This window comes from Crinia signifera, chromosome 4, assembly GCF_055691185.1.
Source record: "Crinia signifera chromosome 4, ASM5569118v1, whole genome shotgun sequence".
Taxonomy (NCBI): Eukaryota; Metazoa; Chordata; class Amphibia; order Anura; family Myobatrachidae; genus Crinia; species Crinia signifera.
In genome coordinates, this window is record NC_139220.1 from 292,172,807 (window position 1) to 292,194,381 (window position 21,575).

The following is a 21,575-nucleotide window of genomic DNA, read 5'->3' on the forward strand; positions in this document are numbered from 1 at the left end:
CGCATTGCTCACTCCGTCCGAATGCGGTAAGCCGCTGACCGCACGGAGCACGAGTGGATTTCTCATGTATACACCTCCTCCATCTCTGGGAACCTCCCCCATCATTCGATGGTCGCATACCATCGAATGCAGGACCGAGTGGTCAGGCAGCTCCCGCAAGCTCAGACCACTCGGGCATTTCTCCGTGCAAAAACAGGTATCTGGGCGGGCAGCTGACATCCGGCAATGTCATATGTCCGCCCCCTACACGTGCGTCACAGTCGCATTACCATACGTATGCCCAGCGTTTTCATATGCATATGTTAATGAGGCCAAACAGCCCTTCACGCCCCTCTCCTCCCCCTGTTCGTAGTGTAAACAATTCATGCGGAATTTGGACGTATGTCCCTTTCGCACATGCGCAGATATGCCTCTGCACATGCGCAAACACAAAAAATCGGCGGAACGAACGCATGCGGACATATCCGCACCAACCAGAATAAGGGCCTATATGACCAAAGTCTAGGGGAGACAGGTGACAGTGTCCTCCTGCACTAATTAAAATTACCAAGATAATTAGAAGAATGAAAGGGGAGTGGGAGACAAGAATTGTAAAGTAGTTGCTCATTGTAGAGGTGTATGCACATTGTACAATTTTTTTTGACCAATTTAGTTCATTTTGGCCCTTCTGAATATATTGGTTAAAATATCTTTCAGTGTGTATGCGATGAACGATGAATAATGGTGCACATACCCAACAATTGTTCATCAAGGTTGTTCATCAACTGTGCCTGCAGCTCAATTTGGATATCTTTTTAAAAAAAACTATAGACTGTAGCTAGATCGTTTGTCTTTCATAAAGATCTTTCGTTCACAACACTGGGTTCAAGGGAAATTGGTCATCATTGTCTTTCAGTGTACACACTGAAAGCTATTTTGACCAATATCATTCAGAAGGGCCAAAAAGAACAAATTGGCCAAAAAAATTGTACAGTGTGTATGCACTTTAGCAGGGATTCTACTACCTGGTGTAAGGCAGAACAGCAGACATTCAAAATAGAAACATGGCAAACCACTCAATTGGGTAGAAGTCTTAAGAGCTTCAATATCAAGTTCTTTTTACAGTTATTTTTTAAACTCCAAATATTTATAATTTGAATTATACTGTACTTTTAGTTGAAAGATTTTGACTATTGAAAGACAACACAAGAAATAAATCCATAGATGATTTTGTTCAGAAGAAGTCTGTCCCTCCTCCTCTACCACCACCATCCTCTTCATCATCCCCTCCTGCCCTTTCCTTCTTCTTTTTGGTGTCCTCCACTTTGTATTTTACTCTACGGATCGGGTCGCTAAAGCTCCGTGAGGCTGTGGTGTCACAGAATTCTGCCGGCAAGAAGCTTCTGTCAATGATATCTGAGACTTCCTGCCAGTTCTTGAAGCACGTGGGTCCCAGTCGTGCCACTTCCTCCACTGCATTTGGTGAGATCAACTGTCCAGAAGGTTTGAGAACTACAAGGACTGGTACTTCTGAAACTGAGAACTGGACTTCAAGGTCTCTAAAAGAGAAGATAATGTGGAAACAATATAATTACCTAGGTAAATCATACAAAACATTCTCTTACCGTAAATAATTACTTTGAATTTGGAATAATCGCTGTCGACCTAGGTAACTTTGAAGCAAACTCTTTTTAGTTAATAATCTACTGGATTTAACATTTGGGGAATGATCTAGTCATCTTTGTTCTCAATGCTCTAGTTGGTATCACCAAATGTGGTAACATCTTATGGCACTTTAGAGTGTTTTCAACCTCAGCAGACACCCCCCAAAAAAGGGACGTGGTTTACTGCCAGTAATGCTATGCTCCTTGGAGGACTGCTTCTGGGGGCATGGCACTGATTGGTGGTTGACAGTCTCAAGAATCAGCTCTGATCGCCTCTATGATGAATTGCCAGCCACCACACCTTCTCAGGCATGCTGGCATTTTCTTCAAGCAATTAGCTCTGTCCGAGCCACGCCTCCTGTCTCTGCTTTACCCTGCAACTGGAACCCTTCACAGATAAGAGGCAGCCGCGCCTGTCATTTTATCAGTGGTCTTCATCGATGCAGTTTCCAGTAATGGACCACTGCCCCAGGAAAGACACCTCACTCAAACTCTCTGGTGTCCAGGCTGCTAAGTGACACTATTCAAGGGTGTGATGCTAGGGACAGATTTAGGGATCATGGGGTCCCTAGTCACAACAGTAACAGAAATCCATTTTCTCCTGCTTTGTGATTTTGTTTCCTAGTGAACTGATAGGCTGCATTATCGTGAAAATTGGTTCAATAACAGAATGACTGCCACCAGAGTGCGCATCTCTCACGGTAGGCATCTTGCTTTAGTTTTCTCTAAACAGACCTAATATTAATGCTGGGTACACACCAGGATGACTAGGGCCCGATCCCCTCAATCTAGATCCAATTCCGACCAATTGGATGTAGATTGTGTGGTGATTGGGCCCTTTTCTGACCTGGTGTGGACCGATACCGATCCGATGCGCGGTCCCGCGGGTCAGTCGGTTGTTGGTAGGATCTGCAGGTAGGATCTCAATGACGACCATACAGCCAGGTGCGGGTCGCCATCGGATCGGGTCGTGCCCCCCCCGCGTCACCGTGAGCGGGTCGGACAAGACACTGATGACCCGCTCACGATGTGCATCGTGAGCAGGTCGTCCTGGTGTGTACCCTACATAAGACTGAGCTAGCACTTATTCTTCATGTTGTACAAACCTTATCATGCTTCAATGTGATAATAGTCGCTACTAATGATGACTATACACACACATATATAAGGGTTTATTCTGGTTCACTCGCAAAGAAAAATTTCTTCTCAAATGGACAAAACCATGTGCACAGCAGGGGAGGGGGGGGGCAGATGTAACATGTGCAGAGAGAATTAGAACATTTTACAATAGTTACCTAAATATCACTGAATGTCATATAGAGTCACATGTAGTCTAAAGTAATGAACACCCTCTCCCCATTCACATAATACACAGGCTATTAGCAAGGATGTATCCACATGTAAGAAAAAAAATATATATCACTAATCCAATGACTGAACCCAGATTATATTTATTAGCGTGGCTAATGATACACAATAGGAGGATTAGGTTGGATAATATACAGTACATGCAGTCTTAAATGTCGGATTGTATACCAGAACCATGGTAAACCCTTCATCCTTGCATGGTAGCAGTTAATATGTTTTTACAATTGTAAGGGGGAATGTGCTATATTGATAATGATATATAGATAAAATGATATATGAATGAATCGTTCCTGTTCCTGATGAATAAACCATTTGATCCCACCTGCTACACACACACACACACACACACACACACACAAAGGGCAAAGTAGATGGAACCGCACTGTAGGTTCTATTCTTTTTTTAAATTTAGATTTCTATGTAGGTGGTAAAATGTATGAGCAGTTCGGTGACCTTTGATTACATACTGTAGTATTGCTCCAGGGTTTACAGGTGTTTTTTCAGCAAATTGGGCGATTTTATGACAATTATTGCTGATATCTTTTTACATTGATTAGTGGTATGAAGTCTTGAATATAAATCCATTTTTATTCCACTGTGTGAGAACATAAAATGTAGTATATACATTTTATAGTCATTTTATATCAGTTTATACAATCTTTTGCAAATACTTTTAGATTTTTTTCTTTATTTAGTTCCCATTTACTTGTTGGCTCAAGATATATTTGTGATTTAAAAAATATGTGGCACTGAAACTTTTATATTATCATGTCATGTGTATTTTTGGTGCTTAATTTCCAAGCTGAGCAGCATCAGCAATGCAAATATTTATTAACTGATGTTCAGTAAATTATGGCATTGGATGGGATGCGTTCAGCATCACGGCAGATGGGGATGGCTGCATTGACGCATTCCGGCACAGGGTTAGGGTAAGGTGGGAAAGGCATTAGGGGGGACTTAGGCTTAGGCTGCAGGAAGGATAAGAAGGTTAGACTTAGGCTGTGGGAGGGAGGGTTAGGCACTTTGATGGAGGGGTTATGGTTAGGCTGCAGGCAGGAGTTAGGTTTAGGTGGCAGGTGCAGGTGTTATGGTTAGGCACTAGAACGGAGGGTTATGGTGAGGCTGGAAGGGTTGGGCTTACGATTAGACTGCAGGGAGTGTTGGGGGGGGGAGTATAATGAACTGACCCATGTCGGGTTCCCCTAATTCGGGATGCGGCCGTATGCATTTTGAAAACCAGCATCCCAACTGCTGGTCATCCATATGTATCTACATGGGATATAGCACATAGGGCTGAGCCCCGTGAGGGCCAGGGAGCAGTAAGTCCAGGTAGGTCTAGTGTAGCAAATCATATTATTGCAGGGTTTTATATCCTCCCAGATTGGTCAGGAGGCTCCCATCTCCCCGTCGGCAACGCAAAATTATTTAGATTTGCGGCTTTTTGGGGGAGGGCAAATCGCACCCTTTTAGAGACACCCCCCATAGATCCCTGAATTGCGGGATTTGCATTACCGGGGTGACGGGGCTTGATGACGTCTACATCAGGCCCCACCACCAAGAAGTCCTGCTGACAGTCTCCCTGTATTATCGCAGCTCCAACAAATATTTTTTTATGCTTCACGGCATTACATTGTTGGTTGTGAGGCCTTCATTATTAGATTTATAGAAAAATGCACCATCACACCTCTCATCGACTTTTCGTTACTGGAGGGATGTTAGTTGATTGTCCACTCTACCAGGATCTGGCAATGTCTCCACCACATTTAGAAATCTACTAGAAGAAGTCTGGACAACCTGTAGCTCTCCAGCTGTTGTGAAACTACAAGTCCCAGCAAGCTCTTTCACACATTGCTATTTAGGAATGTTAAAACATGCTGGGATATGTTAGAGCATGCTGGGATGTGTACTTTCACAACAGTTAAGGAGCCACAGGTAGGTCAAGTTTGTCCTAGAGATTCCAGAAGTGGGCAAGTATGCTAAAGAAACCAATCACAAATCAGCTTTCATTTTCTAACCAGCAGAACAAAAAATAAAGAATGATTACTTGTCATGGTTAATGCTATTTTTCCCTCCGGACTTGTTCTTATAAATGTTTTATATTTTTTTTTTAGCAAAAAAAGTTCACAAGGTTTATTTTCGCTCACTTAACTGTATACAAGTATCTGAACACAGCAGTAAACCTGTGACCTTTGACTACCTTCTTAACTCTTCATCCTCAAAGGGTACTAGTAACCATCGTTTCGGCATATCCTTTATAAAACTGTCATATTCTTCCTCACTGTGGTCTCGGGACACGTAGATCAGGACAAGTTGGGAAGAACGATTCACATAGAACTCGTCAGTTAGTTTTGTAAAGAAGTCTTTTATGAGTGGTGTAAATTCCTGGCATCGTGAACTCTCTGAATCCGCAAAATACAAGAGGACAACGCGATTTTCCAAACGCTCCCACACCTCCTTATCTGTGTCCAACTCGTCCTGATCTCGGTTGTTTTTTACCAACACTTTGCCAAGAAACAGGTCAGCCATTTTGTCTTGAACAGGGGGAAATCGCTTGATTTAAATGCAAACTTGTGTCAAGAAATATTTTTCCAGTTTAAGGAAGGTCTGTAATGAGAAAAGACAGCTTTAATGAGGTGATTCCAACAAAACCTGAAACTTTGTGCCAGTACATAAATTTCACCCATCCCTCGTAAACATGAGCAATCTGGATATGTTAATCTAAAAAAAAAAAAAATTAGATTAATAGTGTAGGGTTACTAAGCACGGTGGGAGTTTTTGTAAGTTTGATCCTGATTGCCTGATAGCTTAATGTGAGGCAGCATTGATCCGTTATCCATTCTCTTTATTGTATAGTAATGCATTTTTAACACAAATTCTCACACACCTTCATTATTACAATTTTCATAATCAGTGTGTTATTCCTTTTTATAGCCTGCATTTTGTATTTTAGTTACATTTTACAGATGTACTGTCAGGTTGCATTCTCATATATGTTGTCTCAAGTCAAAAAATGTCTACCTTAAGGGTCATACACACGTAGAGATCTGTGCTAAGCAATTTTGCTAAGCAATTTTTCTGGTGTCAAGATCTCCCAATGGAGAGCACATACACACACAGAGATTTGTGCTAAGCAATTTTGCTAAGCAATTTTACTTAAGCAAAAAAGGCAGGGTAGTGGTTCAGAAAGAGAGATTGCGATCAGTATCTCTCATTATGTACACACAGACAGATTTGCAGTCATTTGCTAAGCAATTTGACTAGATTGTGACTGCATGCACTGACTTAGTTAGCAAGAGATATTTAATCTCTCGGAGCATACACACAGAGAGATCTGTGCTTACTTTCTAAGCAATCTAGTCAGATTGCTTAGAAAATAGCACAAATTTGCTCCGTGTGTACACCCCTTTAGCTAAATGTAGATATCAGATTCAACTTTATTTAAACACTCTAGAGTTTATGTTAACAATAAACTGACTAGATGGTTCAACAAACAGTAAATTCTGAGCAAATTGAATTACTACTACAGTATTTCACTTTACCAATTGTAAAAATATGCACAGCATTTCTGATAAATAAAACATTGTTCAGGTTTACAAAATATTGAAAAGTTGTGAATATATATATATATATATATATATATATATATATATATATAATATATACACTTATCATCGGCACTCACCTTTCCTAGTTTTGGGGTGCCCTATGGCTTGTGACCACATTGTTTAAACAGACATTGGATGGGCTCTGCACACACTAAATTAACTGATAATAAATAGTGGAGATTTGGTTCATGAATTGATCAATGCATTTAAGCCTGCAGCCCCCGTCAAGGGACCCCACTGTTCTGCAGGTCCTACCACTATCGCTGAAAATGGCTGCAATACACATAGCTATCACATCAATGTTTGATACCAGGCATGCTATCAGGTCTGAAGCTCACAGCAGACTTTGCTTTTATAGGTGAGCAGCTACCAACACACCTGTCACTAATCATCTAGGGAAATGGCTAACATAAGCTATGGAATCTTAGTTAAAAACAGGGTGCATGAGAGAATGTGACCACAATAAGACTAATTAAAAAATTAATCTAATAAACAATATATACACTTATCATCGGCACTCACCTTTCCTAGTTTTGGGGTGCCCTATGGCTTGTGACCACATTGTTTAAACAGACATTGGATGGGCTCTGCACACACTAAATTAACTGATAATAAATAGTGGAGATTTGGTTCATGAATTGATCAATGCATTTAAGCCTGCAGCCCCCGTCAAGGGACCCCACTGTTCTGCAGGTCCTACCACTATCGCTGAAAATGGCTGCAATACACATAGCTATCACATCAATGTTTGATACCAGGCATGCTATCAGGTCTGAAGCTCACAGCAGACTTTGCTTTTATAGGTGAGCAGCTACCAACACACCTGTCACTAATCATCTAGGGAAATGGCTAACATAAGCTATGGAATCTTAGTTAAAAACAGGGTGCATGAGAGAATGTGACCACAATAAGACTAATTAAAAAATTAATCTAATAAACAATATATGCAGCCATTTTCAGCGATAGTGGTAGGACCTGCAGAACAGTGGGGTCCCTTGACGGGGGCTGCAGGCTTAAATGCATTGATCAATTCATGAACCAAATCTCCACTATTTATTATCAGTTAATTTAGTGTGTGCAGAGCCCATCCAATGTCTGTTTAAACAATGTGGTCACAAGCCATAGGGCACCCCAAAACTAGGAAAGGTGAGTGCCGATGATAAGTGTATATATTGTTTATTAGATTAATTTTTTAATTAGTCTTATTGTGGTCACATTCTCTCATGCACCCTGTTTTTAACTAAGATTCCATAGCTTATGTTAGCCATTTCCCTAGATGATTAGTGACAGGTGTGTTGGTAGCTGCTCACCTATAAAAGCAAAGTCTGCTGTGAGCTTCAGACCTGATAGCATGCCTGGTATCAAACATTGATGTGATAGCTATGTGTATTGCAGCCATTTTCAGCGATAGTGGTAGGACCTGCAGAACAGTGGGGTCCCTTGACGGGGGCTGCAGGCTTAAATGCATTGATCAATTCATGAACCAAATCTCCACTATTTATTATCAGTTAATTTAGTGTGTGCAGAGCCCATCCAATGTCTGTTTAAACAATGTGGTCACAAGCCATAGGGCACCCCAAAACTAGGAAAGGTGAGTGCCGATGATAAGTGTATATATTGTTTATTAGATTAATTTTTTAATTAGTCTTATTGTGGTCACATTCTCTCATGCACCCTGTTTTTAACTAAGATTCCATAGCTTATGTTAGCCATTTCCCTAGATGATTAGTGACAGGTGTGTTGGTAGCTGCTCACCTATAAAAGCAAAGTCTGCTGTGAGCTTCAGACCTGATAGCATGCCTGGTATCAAACATTGATGTGATAGCTATGTGTATTGCAGCCATTTTCAGCGATAGTGGTAGGACCTGCAGAACAGTGGGGTCCCTTGACGGGGGCTGCAGGCTTAAATGCATTGATCAATTCATGAACCAAATCTCCACTATTTATTATCAGTTAATTTAGTGTGTGCAGAGCCCATCCAATGTCTGTTTAAACAATGTGGTCACAAGCCATAGGGCACCCCAAAACTAGGAAAGGTGAGTGCCGATGATAAGTGTATATATTGTTTATTAGATTAATTTTTTAATTAGTCTTATTGTGGTCACATTCTCTCATGCACCCTGTTTTTAACTAAGATTCCATAGCTTATGTTAGCCATTTCCCTAGATGATTAGTGACAGGTGTGTTGGTAGCTGCTCACCTATAAAAGCAAAGTCTGCTGTGAGCTTCAGACCTGATAGCATGCCTGGTATCAAACATTGATGTGATAGCTATGTGTATTGCAGCCATTTTCAGCGATAGTGGTAGGACCTGCAGAACAGTGGGGTCCCTTGACGGGGGCTGCAGGCTTAAATGCATTGATCAATTCATGAACCAAATCTCCACTATTTATTATCAGTTAATTTAGTGTGTGCAGAGCCCATCCAATGTCTGTTTAAACAATGTGGTCACAAGCCATAGGGCACCCCAAAACTAGGAAAGGTGAGTGCCGATGATAAGTGTATATATTGTTTATTAGATTAATTTTTTAATTAGTCTTATTGTGGTCACATTCTCTCATGCACCCTGTTTTTAACTAAGATTCCATAGCTTATGTTAGCCATTTCCCTAGATGATTAGTGACAGGTGTGTTGGTAGCTGCTCACCTATAAAAGCAAAGTCTGCTGTGAGCTTCAGACCTGATAGCATGCCTGGTATCAAACATTGATGTGATAGCTATGTGTATTGCAGCCATTTTCAGCGATAGTGGTAGGACCTGCAGAACAGTGGGGTCCCTTGACGGGGGCTGCAGGCTTAAATGCATTGATCAATTCATGAACCAAATCTCCACTATTTATTATCAGTTAATTTAGTGTGTGCAGAGCCCATCCAATGTCTGTTTAAACAATGTGGTCACAAGCCATAGGGCACCCCAAAACTAGGAAAGGTGAGTGCCGATGATAAGTGTATATATTGTTTATTAGATTAATTTTTTAATTAGTCTTATTGTGGTCACATTCTCTCATGCACCCTGTTTTTAACTAAGATTCCATAGCTTATGTTAGCCATTTCCCTAGATGATTAGTGACAGGTGTGTTGGTAGCTGCTCACCTATAAAAGCACAGTCTGCTGCGAGCTTCAGACCTGATAGCATGCCTGGTATCAAACATTGATGTGATAGCTATGTGTATTGCAGCCATTTTCAGCGATAGTGGTAGGACCTGCAGAACAGTGGGGTCCCTTGACGGGGGCTGCAGGCTTAAATGCATTGATCAATTCATGAACCAAATCTCCACTATTTATTATCAGTTAATTTAGTGTGTGCAGAGCCCATCCAATGTCTGTTATATATATATATATATATATATATATATATATATATATATATATATATATATATATATATATATATATATATATAAATTCTAATAGTACTTACATGCATGTTGGATAATTAAACAGAGTAGCTATTAATTATTTTAATATTCCACTAACAGCAAATATGCACAGGGCTAATACTGTATAAATGTTAAGGTCTAATCCCTTTAATGATTTCATTAGTTTGTTGATCAAGAAAAATTTACATTCCTCTTTAGTACCAGTGATTATCTAAACTGCAAACATAATGTTCAGGCAAAAATACAAACAACAAAAAATAGTACAAGAATAAGGTGGTAAAGTAATTACTGAAATAAAATAAAATGCTCCACAAACTGCCAGACCACATGATCAGTCTGGTCACTGATAGTTTGATACAACAACAAAAAAAAGTATTTATTCAGAAAATGACAATTCTAAACATAAAATCATACAAGGCACTAAATATTATAATAAATGTCATAATTTATTGTGTAATATTAGAATAAATGTCATAATTACAAAAAAAAAAAATGACCTAGAGTAAACATTTAAAAGTGAATGAATTGTCTCAAATCTTATAAATATATATTTCTCGTATCATATAGGAAACTACAAAAATGTTCTTATACATTCATCAGGAGGTAATACATACAGATCATGGACCACTTGGAATGCCGATGCTAGCGTCATCATCAACATTCTAGTGTCGGTCAGTTTTCTGGCACTAGTCGGAATGTCGGCAAATTTTGTGACTGCCGGCATTCCGTCCACTGGGATGCTGACAGGATCCCTTAAGGGGCCCTCTTCTTCTTGGCCTATTATTAATAAATGGCTACACTCATATTTAACTTTTCCATTATTGTGTTTCAGTGCTACATGAAAAAATGTTCGGTACTTATGTACTGTAATATCTGGACTCCCGTTTTTCTTATGAGACCGCGTCCCCTCGCGGGGCTCGCTGCACTCACCACGCTTCGGGCACGGTGGCTCGCCACACTATATAAAATCAACTCCATGCGTAGTTGGATAGTAGGGGTATGAAATAATGGGGTGCATTTAACATGGGAGTCCAGATAATACATAAGTACCAAATGTTCTAAGATTCATATTGTGGAGATTACCTACCTTCTATGGAAATGTAGTAGACTGGTTTATTAGAAGACATTGCCTGAAGATTCTACTAAGCATTTGCTTGTGAGGTCTGTGAGCATTGGGAAGGAATTAGTTTGCATTCCTATAAATAGATCTGATGCAAAAGATTCTGGGAGCATAATCAGCTTATGTCAATACTTATATCCATCAAATGTTATGCTAAGTTTGTGGATTGAAGATTTCCTATATATTTTTGGTGTCACATTATGCATCTTTTTAAGTCTAGGAAATAAATATATCTTGCCCTGTTTGATATTTTATAACGGGATGGTTTTTTAGGTATGACTGAGTTTTCTGCAAGCTTTAGAGCAGGGGTCAGGGAACTTTTTTTTACCTTTTACCCCAAAATATGTTTAGATATGCTGACGTTACCCCCTTGATTTGAAAGGAAGGAAATAAATATAATTGTAATACACACTGTACCAGTGGTGCAAGTAGAAAAAGTGTCTCAGTGGTACTGTGCCACGCGCCGAAGACATGCAACAAAAATGGGCGTGGTTAGGGGCGTGGTCAGGGATATGGTCATATGACACAAGGGGGAGTGGCTACATGACAAAGCTTTAGAACACAATGACATTTCTGTTTGGGCTTATGCATTGCATCCTGCACACAAAATGTAGGAGCCAGATAAACTACAAACAGGGATATTGCGCGCCGAAATGCCTGTTGCCTGTTACACGTCACACAGCCAATACATAATACCCATGCCATAATGCCCATTGCGCCGCTGCCGCACAACTGATGCCCATTATTAATATGCCACCACAGTCATACCCTCCAACTGTACTGATTTAACCGGTACAGTACCGTTTTTAATGGTCTGTACCGGCTAAATCTAACTGTACCTAATGTACCGATTTTTGAGGTGGCTCCTGCGACTCTGGGAATTGTAGTCTTCATCTGTTACACTACCAGCTGCTCTTTGTGTAGTATGAGTGGCCTAGACTACATTTCCCGGGTTGCACTGCAGGGGGACTCAGCGGGACGGCCGTCCTCTCCTTGCTTAGGGATTTCTCCCCGGAACCCCTGCACCTTCTCTCCGTTCCCAGGGGAGTGCAAAGCCAGTGCACACCTGAAAGAGCACAGGGGCGCCACCGATACAGTATTTGAGCTGATGAACAGAAAGCAGGTGAGTGCTGCTGACATGATACCTGGGGCCCCGGGTATATGATCTTAATTTGCGCCAATACACATTCGGAAAGGTGATTTGGCCACACCCCTGTCCCACTGACCACGCCCATTTGGCCACGCTCCCTTCTCGAATGTGCACCAATTTCTTCCCTCCAGATGTTGGAGGGTATGCACAGGGCCACACATATATTCCCCCACAGTGCCACACATATATGCCCCCACAGTGCTAAGTATGTCCCCAGTTTCAAATATGCCCCCACAGTGCCACACATATGCCCCCACAGTGCTAAGTATGCCCCCAGTGCAGATATGCCCCCACAGTGCTAAGTATGCCCCCACAGTGCCACACATATGCCCCCACAGTGCTAGGTATGAACCCAGTGCCAGATATGCCCCCACAGTGCCAGAATAAGCCAGCAGCAGCACAACACACCCTCCGTGTCTGCATTGCTGGCTGTCTTCTTGTGTCTTGGTGTCCTCTCGGCTTTACTGTGTCCCTGGCTGTGACTGTCCTTCAGTCAATCATATCTCGTGGGCTGGCTGCTGATTGGCTGCCCCCCCCCCCCCCCCATGAGCTCTGATTGGCTGACAGGCAGCCCAATCACAGTGACACAGGGAGGGGAAGGAGAGACGCGCGATGCGCTCCCTCCAAAGGGAAACAGTGGTGGCGGGGCGGCGCCCACGCCCCCGCCACTTACAAATGCACGCATGCGCAGTTAGCAATTCGGGGGGTATTTGATATGGCGGTATGGGGTACCGGCACAATGTTTTACCGGTACGCCGTACCACCCCGTACCGCCATATTTGCACCCTTGACTGTACCCCCAGAGACTGATGATATATCCTGCTAGTACAGTACACAGACTTGCAGCCATTGATGATGATGATGATGATGATGATTACCATGTATGGCTGTGTGTGGTACAAAATTTGTACCACACACAGCCATACATGGTAATCAACATCAATGGCTGCCAGGTTGTGTGTGGTATAGCCATAATGTGACGTCACGGCAAATATTAGGGTGACATTTAATAGGATGTGATTTTATCACATTTTCCGAAATCATACCATATCGAACTTTTCAAAATATTTTTTTTTGCCTGAATTCACATATTTAATGAAATTGCGAATTTGCGTCAGAAAAGTGCAATGTGGTGTGATTTTTAGTCCTTAAAATGTGTGATTTGTAGTCATAAAAATGTGCGATTTTGATGACGTGTACGATTTTGTGTTAAAAAATGGGGGAAAAATGGTGCGGGTCCCCCCTCATGAGCATATCCAGCCCTGGGTTCATTGAGCAGGACCAGGTTCCAAAAATCCAACAGCCCGCGGTGTCATGCCACAGCCGGGGGACACTTTTTACATAAGGTCCCCCGGTCGTATCATGCTCACCGTGGCTGGTCCCCCCCAATAAAGGCCCCCCAGGCTTCACCCATGCAGGGCTGAAGCCCGGAGCTGTCCCCGGCGTCCATGGACTGTGGACGCCGGGCTGGAACCCGTAGAAGTGTTTAAATTTTTTGCTTTTTACAGGTGAACTACAAGTCCCAGCAGGCCTCCCCCACATGCTGGGACTTGGCAAACCACAAGTCCCAGCATACGGGCATTTATGGGCCACCTTGGACTTGTAGAACACCTGTAAAAACAATGTTAAAAAAAAAACACTGACACAGAGAACAGTAAAACTTTATTATGCACACACCTATACTCACAAGTCCAGGTTCCAGCATTGTCTCTGTCTCTCCCCTGCAGCAGCTCACCCGTACTGACAGTGGAGGTGAGCCATCTCCCCTCGCACTGACTGCGATAGACCTCGTCACTGCACTATAGATGCTCTCAGCCCTGTTGGCTGTATGTGTCTCCTGGAGATGTTTCAGGCAATCAGAGCTGGGCTTCCCAATTGGCTGAAAGCATCTCCATAGAGACGCATACAGCCAACGGGCCTGAGAGCATCTATAGTGCAGTGACAGCGGGAAAGGAGGAGCCAACTCACCCTGCAGTCAGTGGAACGGGAGCCAGCTCACCCCGCAGTCAGTGCGAGGGGGGCTGGCTCTCCTCCGCTGTTATTTCGGGTTGAGCTGCTGCAGGGGGGGAGACGGAGACAACGCTGGAGCCTGGACTTGTGAGTATAGGTGTAAAATTAGTGTGTGCATAATAAAGATTTAATGTTCTCTGTGTCAGTTTTTTACACTACAAGAGGGCCCATTAATGCCCCGCATGCTGGGATTTGTGGTTTGCCAAGTCCCAGCATGCGAGGGAGGCCTGCTGGGACTTTTATTTCACCTGTAAAAAGCAATTTTTTTTTTACACTTTTACATGTATCAGCCCACGGATGCCGGGGACAGCCACAGGCTTCAGTCCTGGACGTGTGAAGCCTGGGGGGAAGACCCCTTTATTGGGGGGGTCCTCACTCCACCAAGTACCCTGTCTGGGGCTGACCAGCCACGGTGAGCATGATATGGCCGTGGACCTTATGTAAAAAGTGTCCTCCGGCTGTGGCATGACACTGCTGGCTTCTGGAGCCCGGTGCTGGTTCTAAAATACGGGGGACCCCCAGTTTTATTGTCCGCCATATTTTTGGAACCTGGACCGGTCCAAGAGTATGGGGCTGGTTTCAGAAATACGGGAGACCTCTACGCTTTTTGTCTCCCATATTTTTGAAACCAGGTCCGGCTCAATGAGCCCGGGGCTGGTTATGCTCAGGATGGGGGACCCCACACCATTTTTTTTTTTACATTTTAACTTTTACACATATTTTAACACATAACCATGAACAGATCTCAATGATCTGTGCATGGTTCTGTCAAATTTGCCTGTCAGAACCTGGTCTATTTGGTTGGCGATTTTTAGTAACGTTTACCAAAAATTGCATCCCATTAAATTTGCGAGCTGTATATTTTATAATGGGAAAACATCTGGATGCGAATGGAAGTGTGACTAAAAATTAGCAGGTTAGAATGTGCGATTCCCGGCAAAAAAGTGGGATTTCCCCCCAAAAAAATTTGCATCCTACAAAATGTGTGAATTTCGGAAAAAGTGTGATTTCGGCCGTTTTTGCAATATTATCGCAAAAGTCACAATATCGGTCCTCATCAAATCTCGCCCTTAGTGTCAGTATTTCATGATGATATAGTGACAGTCTATGCATTTTTTTCCCTTAGACTAGAGATGGGTATACCTTGACAGGAGCCTATAACCAGGCAAAGAAACTCGACGCCACAGCGGCAGCACAGATTGCATGCTGCCAAGATGGTGCAGAAACTAGTCAACTCTACTGAAGAAGTGGGTGGACTTGGAGGAAGGGCACGAGTCTTGGAGGCTGGGCCCAGGGCATCAAACAGGGAAGCGTGATATACACAAGGGCCTGACACACTGCACTGCGTCAGGTCCTTGTACACTACAGTACTGTAACACATACAGCTGGTCATGCATATAGAAACTGTTTATAGATTCTATATGCAATTAAATTACTGGGTATAATGAACGGTTGCGCTGCCAAGACACAGTCAGGTATGCATATAGATTCTCGGCAGCGTGACCGTCCATTACCCCGTGGAATTTAATTTTTACTCCATTTGGGGTAATTTACCCCTGTTCCCTGACCACTGCTTTAGAGTAACAGGGCTGGATTTAGGGATAGGCTGAATAGGCTGCACCCTACAGGCACGGACGCTTTAACAGCAGTGTGGGCTCTGGGAAAAGCATTGCACTAGTGCCCCTATACACCTATTTACATGTACGCCAGCCCAAAAGTGTTAAATGTGGTTGCGTCCTAGGATGCATATGTGAATCTGCCAAGTGACCAGCCCAGTTCGCCACTGCCGCATATACAGAGTGCTGCCCGGCCGGAAGTGCAGTGCATGCACTTTACCCAGTCAGCTAGAAGCTGTCATTCAAAGCACTCAGCAAGTTACTTCCTGATCTGGGCGGAGCTGTGTGTGTGGAACGATTTGAGAGGCTGCAGCTGCTGTCAGTGAACTGGCTTTGTGATCTGCAGCAAGTTTATTAGTGGAACCTGCTGGGGGCTTCACAGCAGTTACAACTTTTGCATGGCTGCCACCTCCCCCAGAACTTCAACAGTGTTTTCTATTTAACTGGTGGGTGGCTACCTTTAAGCTCTTTTGCTAGTTAGCCAACCATCCAGGACTTCCACACCATCTTATTAGCTCTTCACCCTATAGGTGGCAGTCTTTTAGATATTTTGCATGGCTGCCAACCATTCAGGACTTCCACGCTGTGTTCCTAGCTCTTCACCTGATGGATGGATGGTAGCCTTTAAGTTCTTTTGCATGGCTACTGCCCATCCAGGACTTCCACAGCGTGTTGTATCTTTAGCTCTTCCTCTGTGTGGGCGGGCATACAGATGGGGCAATATAAGCTGTTCTCTAAGCAATCTAATTAAGCATGGATTGCTCAGTGTGTATACCCCCAAGCAATGGCAATGTGCGGTCCTGCGCGATGCCATCTCGCCTGATTCGATTTTGACTACATGTAGACAAATTGCTGGCCTGTGCTAACCTGAACACTTTTGCAGTTTCTCTCAGGTTAAAGGTTGTATCCAGGTATGCAACTGCAGGAGGAACCACAGTAAACTGCAGCGTGTCCTCCAGTCCCTGGTGGACCTCCAGCGGTGCGGCTGTTACGTGAACGACGACCTGGATGAGACCAAAAAGAGCCTGAAAAGGCACTTTGAGGAGGAGTCCAGATGCATCGTCTTCTGTTCCAAGGTGGAGAATCTGGAAAAGGGTGAGAAGTGTTCTTCTTTCTTTTTTCAGGAAAATCCACTCTGGCCACATGCCCCTGACCAAGCTGCGAGATGAGAATGGCATCCAAAGACAGGGGAAGGAGGCTTGATGAAAGTCATCTGCGACTTCTACAGCGACCTCTACTCCCCTAAGACTACAGACAATGACGAGACGGATAAGTTCCTGTCAGGTATCACTAACCCTATCGATTCTGCAGGTAAATCAGCCATGGACACACCCATGGCATTGGGGGAGGTGCTCTCTGCCGCTTAATTCTTTAGGCAAGGCAGTGATGGTTTCCCAGAAAAGCTTTATGTTTCGCTGTGGGACCTCATTAGTTGGGACTTGCTCAAGCTGTATGAGGAGATGGTGGTGGAGGGCAAAATGCCCTCTTCGCTGAGGGAAGTATAGATCACGATCTTGTATAAGCGGAAGGGGGAGAGATGTGACCTGAACAATTGGCATCCCATCTCTCTCCTGAATGTGGACTACAAGATCCTCGCCAAGGTACTTGCCAATCGGCTGAAGGCTGTCATTGGGCAGATCGTTCACCCAGACTAGACCTGTGGCATTTCAGGCCGCAGAATCACAGACAGCCTTGCCCTCCTGTAATGTTAATGAGAGACTGCTATGGCTTCACTGTGATTGGCAGTGACTTCCTATTGGACGTCCAACCTGCCAGTCACCCAAGGCAGTCCCATTGCTACATGGCAGCCCAAAAAATCCAGGGTCTGCGCATGCGCAGTACCTACGTTGGTACAGCTCTTGTGCTGATCTTGGTGCCTGGACCGTGATTTCACTTCTATGAGCTGTTGTCGAAGCAGCCCATAGAAGCTGGCCGCTGAATGCGCAGTACAGAGGTCGGTACTAAGCACGCGCTAGTCCCGGCACCTGTCATCATTGTACAGACACTATTAATGCTGCGGCAGGATGGAACCAGGAGGAGCCTGCAGCAGTCCCCCTCCTACTATAAGGTAGGAGCTGCCACTGGTATAGTCTATAATGTGAGTTTATCTTGTACTTTATTTTATAATATGTACTACTGTATGCATGTGTGCTGTGTTTTGACTGTGCTGCAACAAGGTATATATGTTATATATGAGACAAATGTTATCATCTGTATTTTGCAATCTTTATGTACAATAAAGATCTCCTTAAAAAAAAAAAAGCCTGTAAAGAAATTATTTTTTTGAAACTTATAACTAGCTGTAATCAGAAACATCTCTAAGGTGAGGCTATATACAATAATTAGTACTGATATGTACTACCGGTATTTATTATTTGTACAGACTGCTGAAATATTTACCAAAGGAGTAATACTGTAGTTTCAGTTCATTACCATAGCTCAGTTCCAGCCAAGTTACTCCTGGCTTCGGTGCACATGTACAGGGCGTATATAGACTCACAGTTAAACAGTTTGCATTGTAGTTGCAGTTACACAATACACTACAGAACAGAAGACTTCTCTTGCAACATCATAACCACCACCATGGACTGATCTGCCAGCTCCCTGTGTTTACATAAAGATATTTCCGCCCCATCTGTCCTCACTTCCTCCGAGTACTGACACACTTTCATCGCAGCCCAGCTCGACTGAGAAGAACTGGTGAACGAATCCCTCCTTTACACTTCCGCCCTTACTGAGGCCGCACAGGTAAGGCTAGATTACGTAACTTCCGCCCACTCACCTGACAGTTCCCTTCTTTTTTTCATCTCATTCTGCGGCTCAGTGTGTGTTCGGTACAGTATTCCTAACATTAATCTGCTATTAGTATGTGGAGGAGTGTGCATGCTTCGCTGTACACACTGCGCGAGTCAGTGTATTCCTGCTGAGTGTAATTGCATGCATAATACAAGTGTATGTGTGGGCGTGGGTCATGCTGCTCTGTTCGTTGTCCTAAGGTGCTTTATGCTTGATGCCTGTAACAGGTGTAGAACAAACGTATATTCTGTCAATCTATTAATGGATTTGTATGTGTTTAAAATACATCTCACACTCCTGCAGATAAAATTGGATCTAGTGATGTCTCATTGCATCAATGATCTCATGGGAGGTCTGTCTAATATTCTGTACTCAGATGACCTGTTACATTCCAAGCATGGACATCAAGATGCAGACAGGGCATGCTGCGACTTATAGTTACCCAAGACCAGCAGCCTGCCCTGTTTAGCAGCGTAGATATTTTTGTTAAAGGGTTCATTAATATCTGATCTTGCTGATATTTTATTGTTTTTGTAACACTAATGATGTGTGATTTATGTATTTATTTATTGATGTATTTGTACATATTGAAATTAATGCTTGGTTAATTATAAAATGTGTTATGTTGCTTAATTTTTATGTTCTTGTCCTTTAACCAGTAAGGTGTGTAGCTCCTGCACCTATACACATTTACTAATCTGTTATTTCAACTTTTATGTTTGAATTCTAAATCTGTATATATCTTATTTCCAGCGCAAAGAATATGGGGAAAATGTACTAAGATAGAGTTTTTTTGAAGATGGGATGTTCAATCAGATTCTACTAGTTACTTATTTAGCTTCTTCTAGAAGATACTATAATCTTATTGGTTGCTCATAGTTAACATCCCATCTTCAATACAGCTCCCATCTTAGTACATTTGCCCCTGTGTCTAATGGGATGCAGTTAAAATCCCGGCGGTTGGGATCCCGGCGTTCACAATCCCGACGCCGGAATCCCGACCGCCGAAATGCCAACACATTCTCCCTCCTGGGGTGTCCACGACACCCTTGGAGGGAGAATAAATTAGTGTGCCGAGCGTAGCGAGGCACTTGGCCCGCAAGGGGGGGGCGATCCACGTCCCCCCCCTTGTCGGCATTTCGGCTGTCGGGATTCCGAACGCCGGGATCCCTACCGCCGGGATTCAATACTGAATCCTGTCTAATACCCCTTTTACACCAAGAAGCAAATTACCAGGTTAAAGCTTTTCAACCTGACCCTGGTCAAGAGCAGGGTCGGCGACCCGGAATTTAAGACCTGGATTGACCCTTTCACACCAAAGAACCCGCGTTATTCAGCAAAATTCCTGGGTTAAAAAGCTTTAACCTGGTAATTTGCTGATGGTGTGAATTGGGGTCAGACTGCACCCGGCAAAATGACCCGGCACGCAAAAAATGCCAGGTAATTGGCAGATAGGCGGTGTGAAAGGGGTATAAGTAGTAAGTACAGGACTGGTATAGGCAAATCAATATATTAAATCAGACTTGGGCAACTACATCTCCCAGCATACCCTCCCTGGAATTCTTGTTCCAGTCTTTGGTTGACCGTATATTTTTGGACTTCTTGTTCTACAACAATAGAAGACCCTCAGGTCTAAAATCTGAGTTCTATTTCACATGAGATGTTGCTATGGGGAACCAAACAGAACCTACTTATTTATTTAGCACCTTTTTAGAAGGTAATAGATAGTATGATTGGTTGCCCATCTGAAAAATAACTCCATCTTAGTAAATTTCCCCCATTGTGTGTACTGTGATGGGCTTATTAGTATGTACCTCTAGTGTTGAGGACTGTTTACATGGTTGCGAACAGTACTGTGTAGATATTGTTTTACTCAATTTTTAGGTTCAGTGGCTTTTAAAGTGTTGATCCATCATTAAATGCTTTTCTTTGTTTCCATCCTTCCTGAAAATCAACTGTACCCTGAGGAATAGAATGGTCTCCAGCTATCAGGATTCACACAGCCATAACAAGTATAAAGTTAATGGCTCAGAGCCACAGAGGACTCCTGTGGTGTTTGATCTGGTTACCTAGGAAACTGTTTTCCTCTGAGAGCCACTCCCAACCTATAGATAGTATTGTCTGGGAGCATCCATGTCTATTGCAGGGACCCAGCTAAATCAGTTAGTTCCCAGAATGAATATATTTTTCCATATCCCAGACCCAATTAGAGAGAGACAATATCATTGGTTTCTATGCATTGCCGCATTAATTGATACTATTTTGTTTATGTACTTAGAATATAGAAGGGAGAGGCTAATAACAATAACATGTCTTACATAGTTGCCCCTGGAGACTGAGGGGTAGATGTATGAAGCAGTGACAAGGGAGGTGAAGTGATAAAGTGCCTGGTACTTTATCACCCGACCAATCAGCTCCTGACTGTTAAATTGCAGGCTGGGTTTAAAAAGGGACAGTTTGGAGCTGATTGGCCGGTGATAAAGTACCAGACACTTTATAATTTCTCCTCCCTTTTCACTGCTTCATACATCTACCCCTGAATGTGTCCTCACCAGAGTTGCTGAAGCGTGAGCTCTCCATCTTCTGCCACAGCGGCATAGCTACGTCTTGGGCGCCCCCCGCCGCCCATTCAAACCCCCCAATCCCCTGCAGCCTTACCTTTCGCGCTGGTCCCGACGGCTCCGTTCTTCTGCTGAGGACCACCACAAAATGGCCGCCCCCATACAGCAGACAGTTTCAGAGAACTGTGTGCTATATGGGGGCGGCCATTTTGTGGTGGTCCTCAGCAGAAGAACGGAGCCGCCGGGACCAGCGAAATAGGTAAGCCTGCGGGGGATTGGGGGGAGGTGTAACTATAGCACCGGCGCCCCCATATGCACAGCGCCCCCCC

The 21,575-nt window shown here is 43.4% G+C and overlaps 2 protein-coding genes across 7 annotated transcripts in view; one reads left to right on the plus strand and one right to left on the minus strand.

Moving 5' to 3' along the window:
- Nucleotides 1-530: 530 nt before the first annotated feature.
- NXNL1 (nucleoredoxin like 1) lies at nucleotides 531-18,939 on the minus strand. Of its 3 annotated transcripts, none has more exons than XM_083185038.1 (3): nucleotides 18,672-18,939; nucleotides 5,209-5,615; nucleotides 531-1,538 (listed from the first exon to the last, which is right to left on the minus strand). In XM_083185038.1, exons 2-3 carry the CDS (start codon nucleotides 5,535-5,537, stop codon nucleotides 1,214-1,216), a joined length of 654 nt encoding a protein of 217 aa, XP_083041164.1. In that variant the 5' UTR covers nucleotides 5,538-5,615; nucleotides 18,672-18,939; the 3' UTR covers nucleotides 531-1,213. The 3 variants fall into 3 exon arrangements, with proteins under 3 accessions (XP_083041164.1, XP_083041163.1, XP_083041165.1); XM_083185037.1 differs by lacking the exon at nucleotides 18,672-18,939 and adding an exon at nucleotides 18,323-18,647; XM_083185039.1 differs by lacking the exon at nucleotides 18,672-18,939 and adding an exon at nucleotides 11,081-11,165.
- The window catches only part of PGLS (6-phosphogluconolactonase), a 28,753-nt gene continuing 25,667 nt past the window's right edge, over nucleotides 18,490-21,575 (plus strand). The window contains exon 1 of one of the 4 annotated variants that reach the window (XM_083185035.1): nucleotides 18,490-18,637. Coding sequence is in view for 1 of the 4 variants with exons in the window: in XM_083185032.1 (XP_083041158.1) it covers nucleotides 18,827-18,885 (59 nt within the window). In the remaining 3 variants the exon portion in view is untranslated. The other 3 variants (XM_083185033.1, XM_083185036.1, XM_083185032.1) reach the window with 3 other exon arrangements.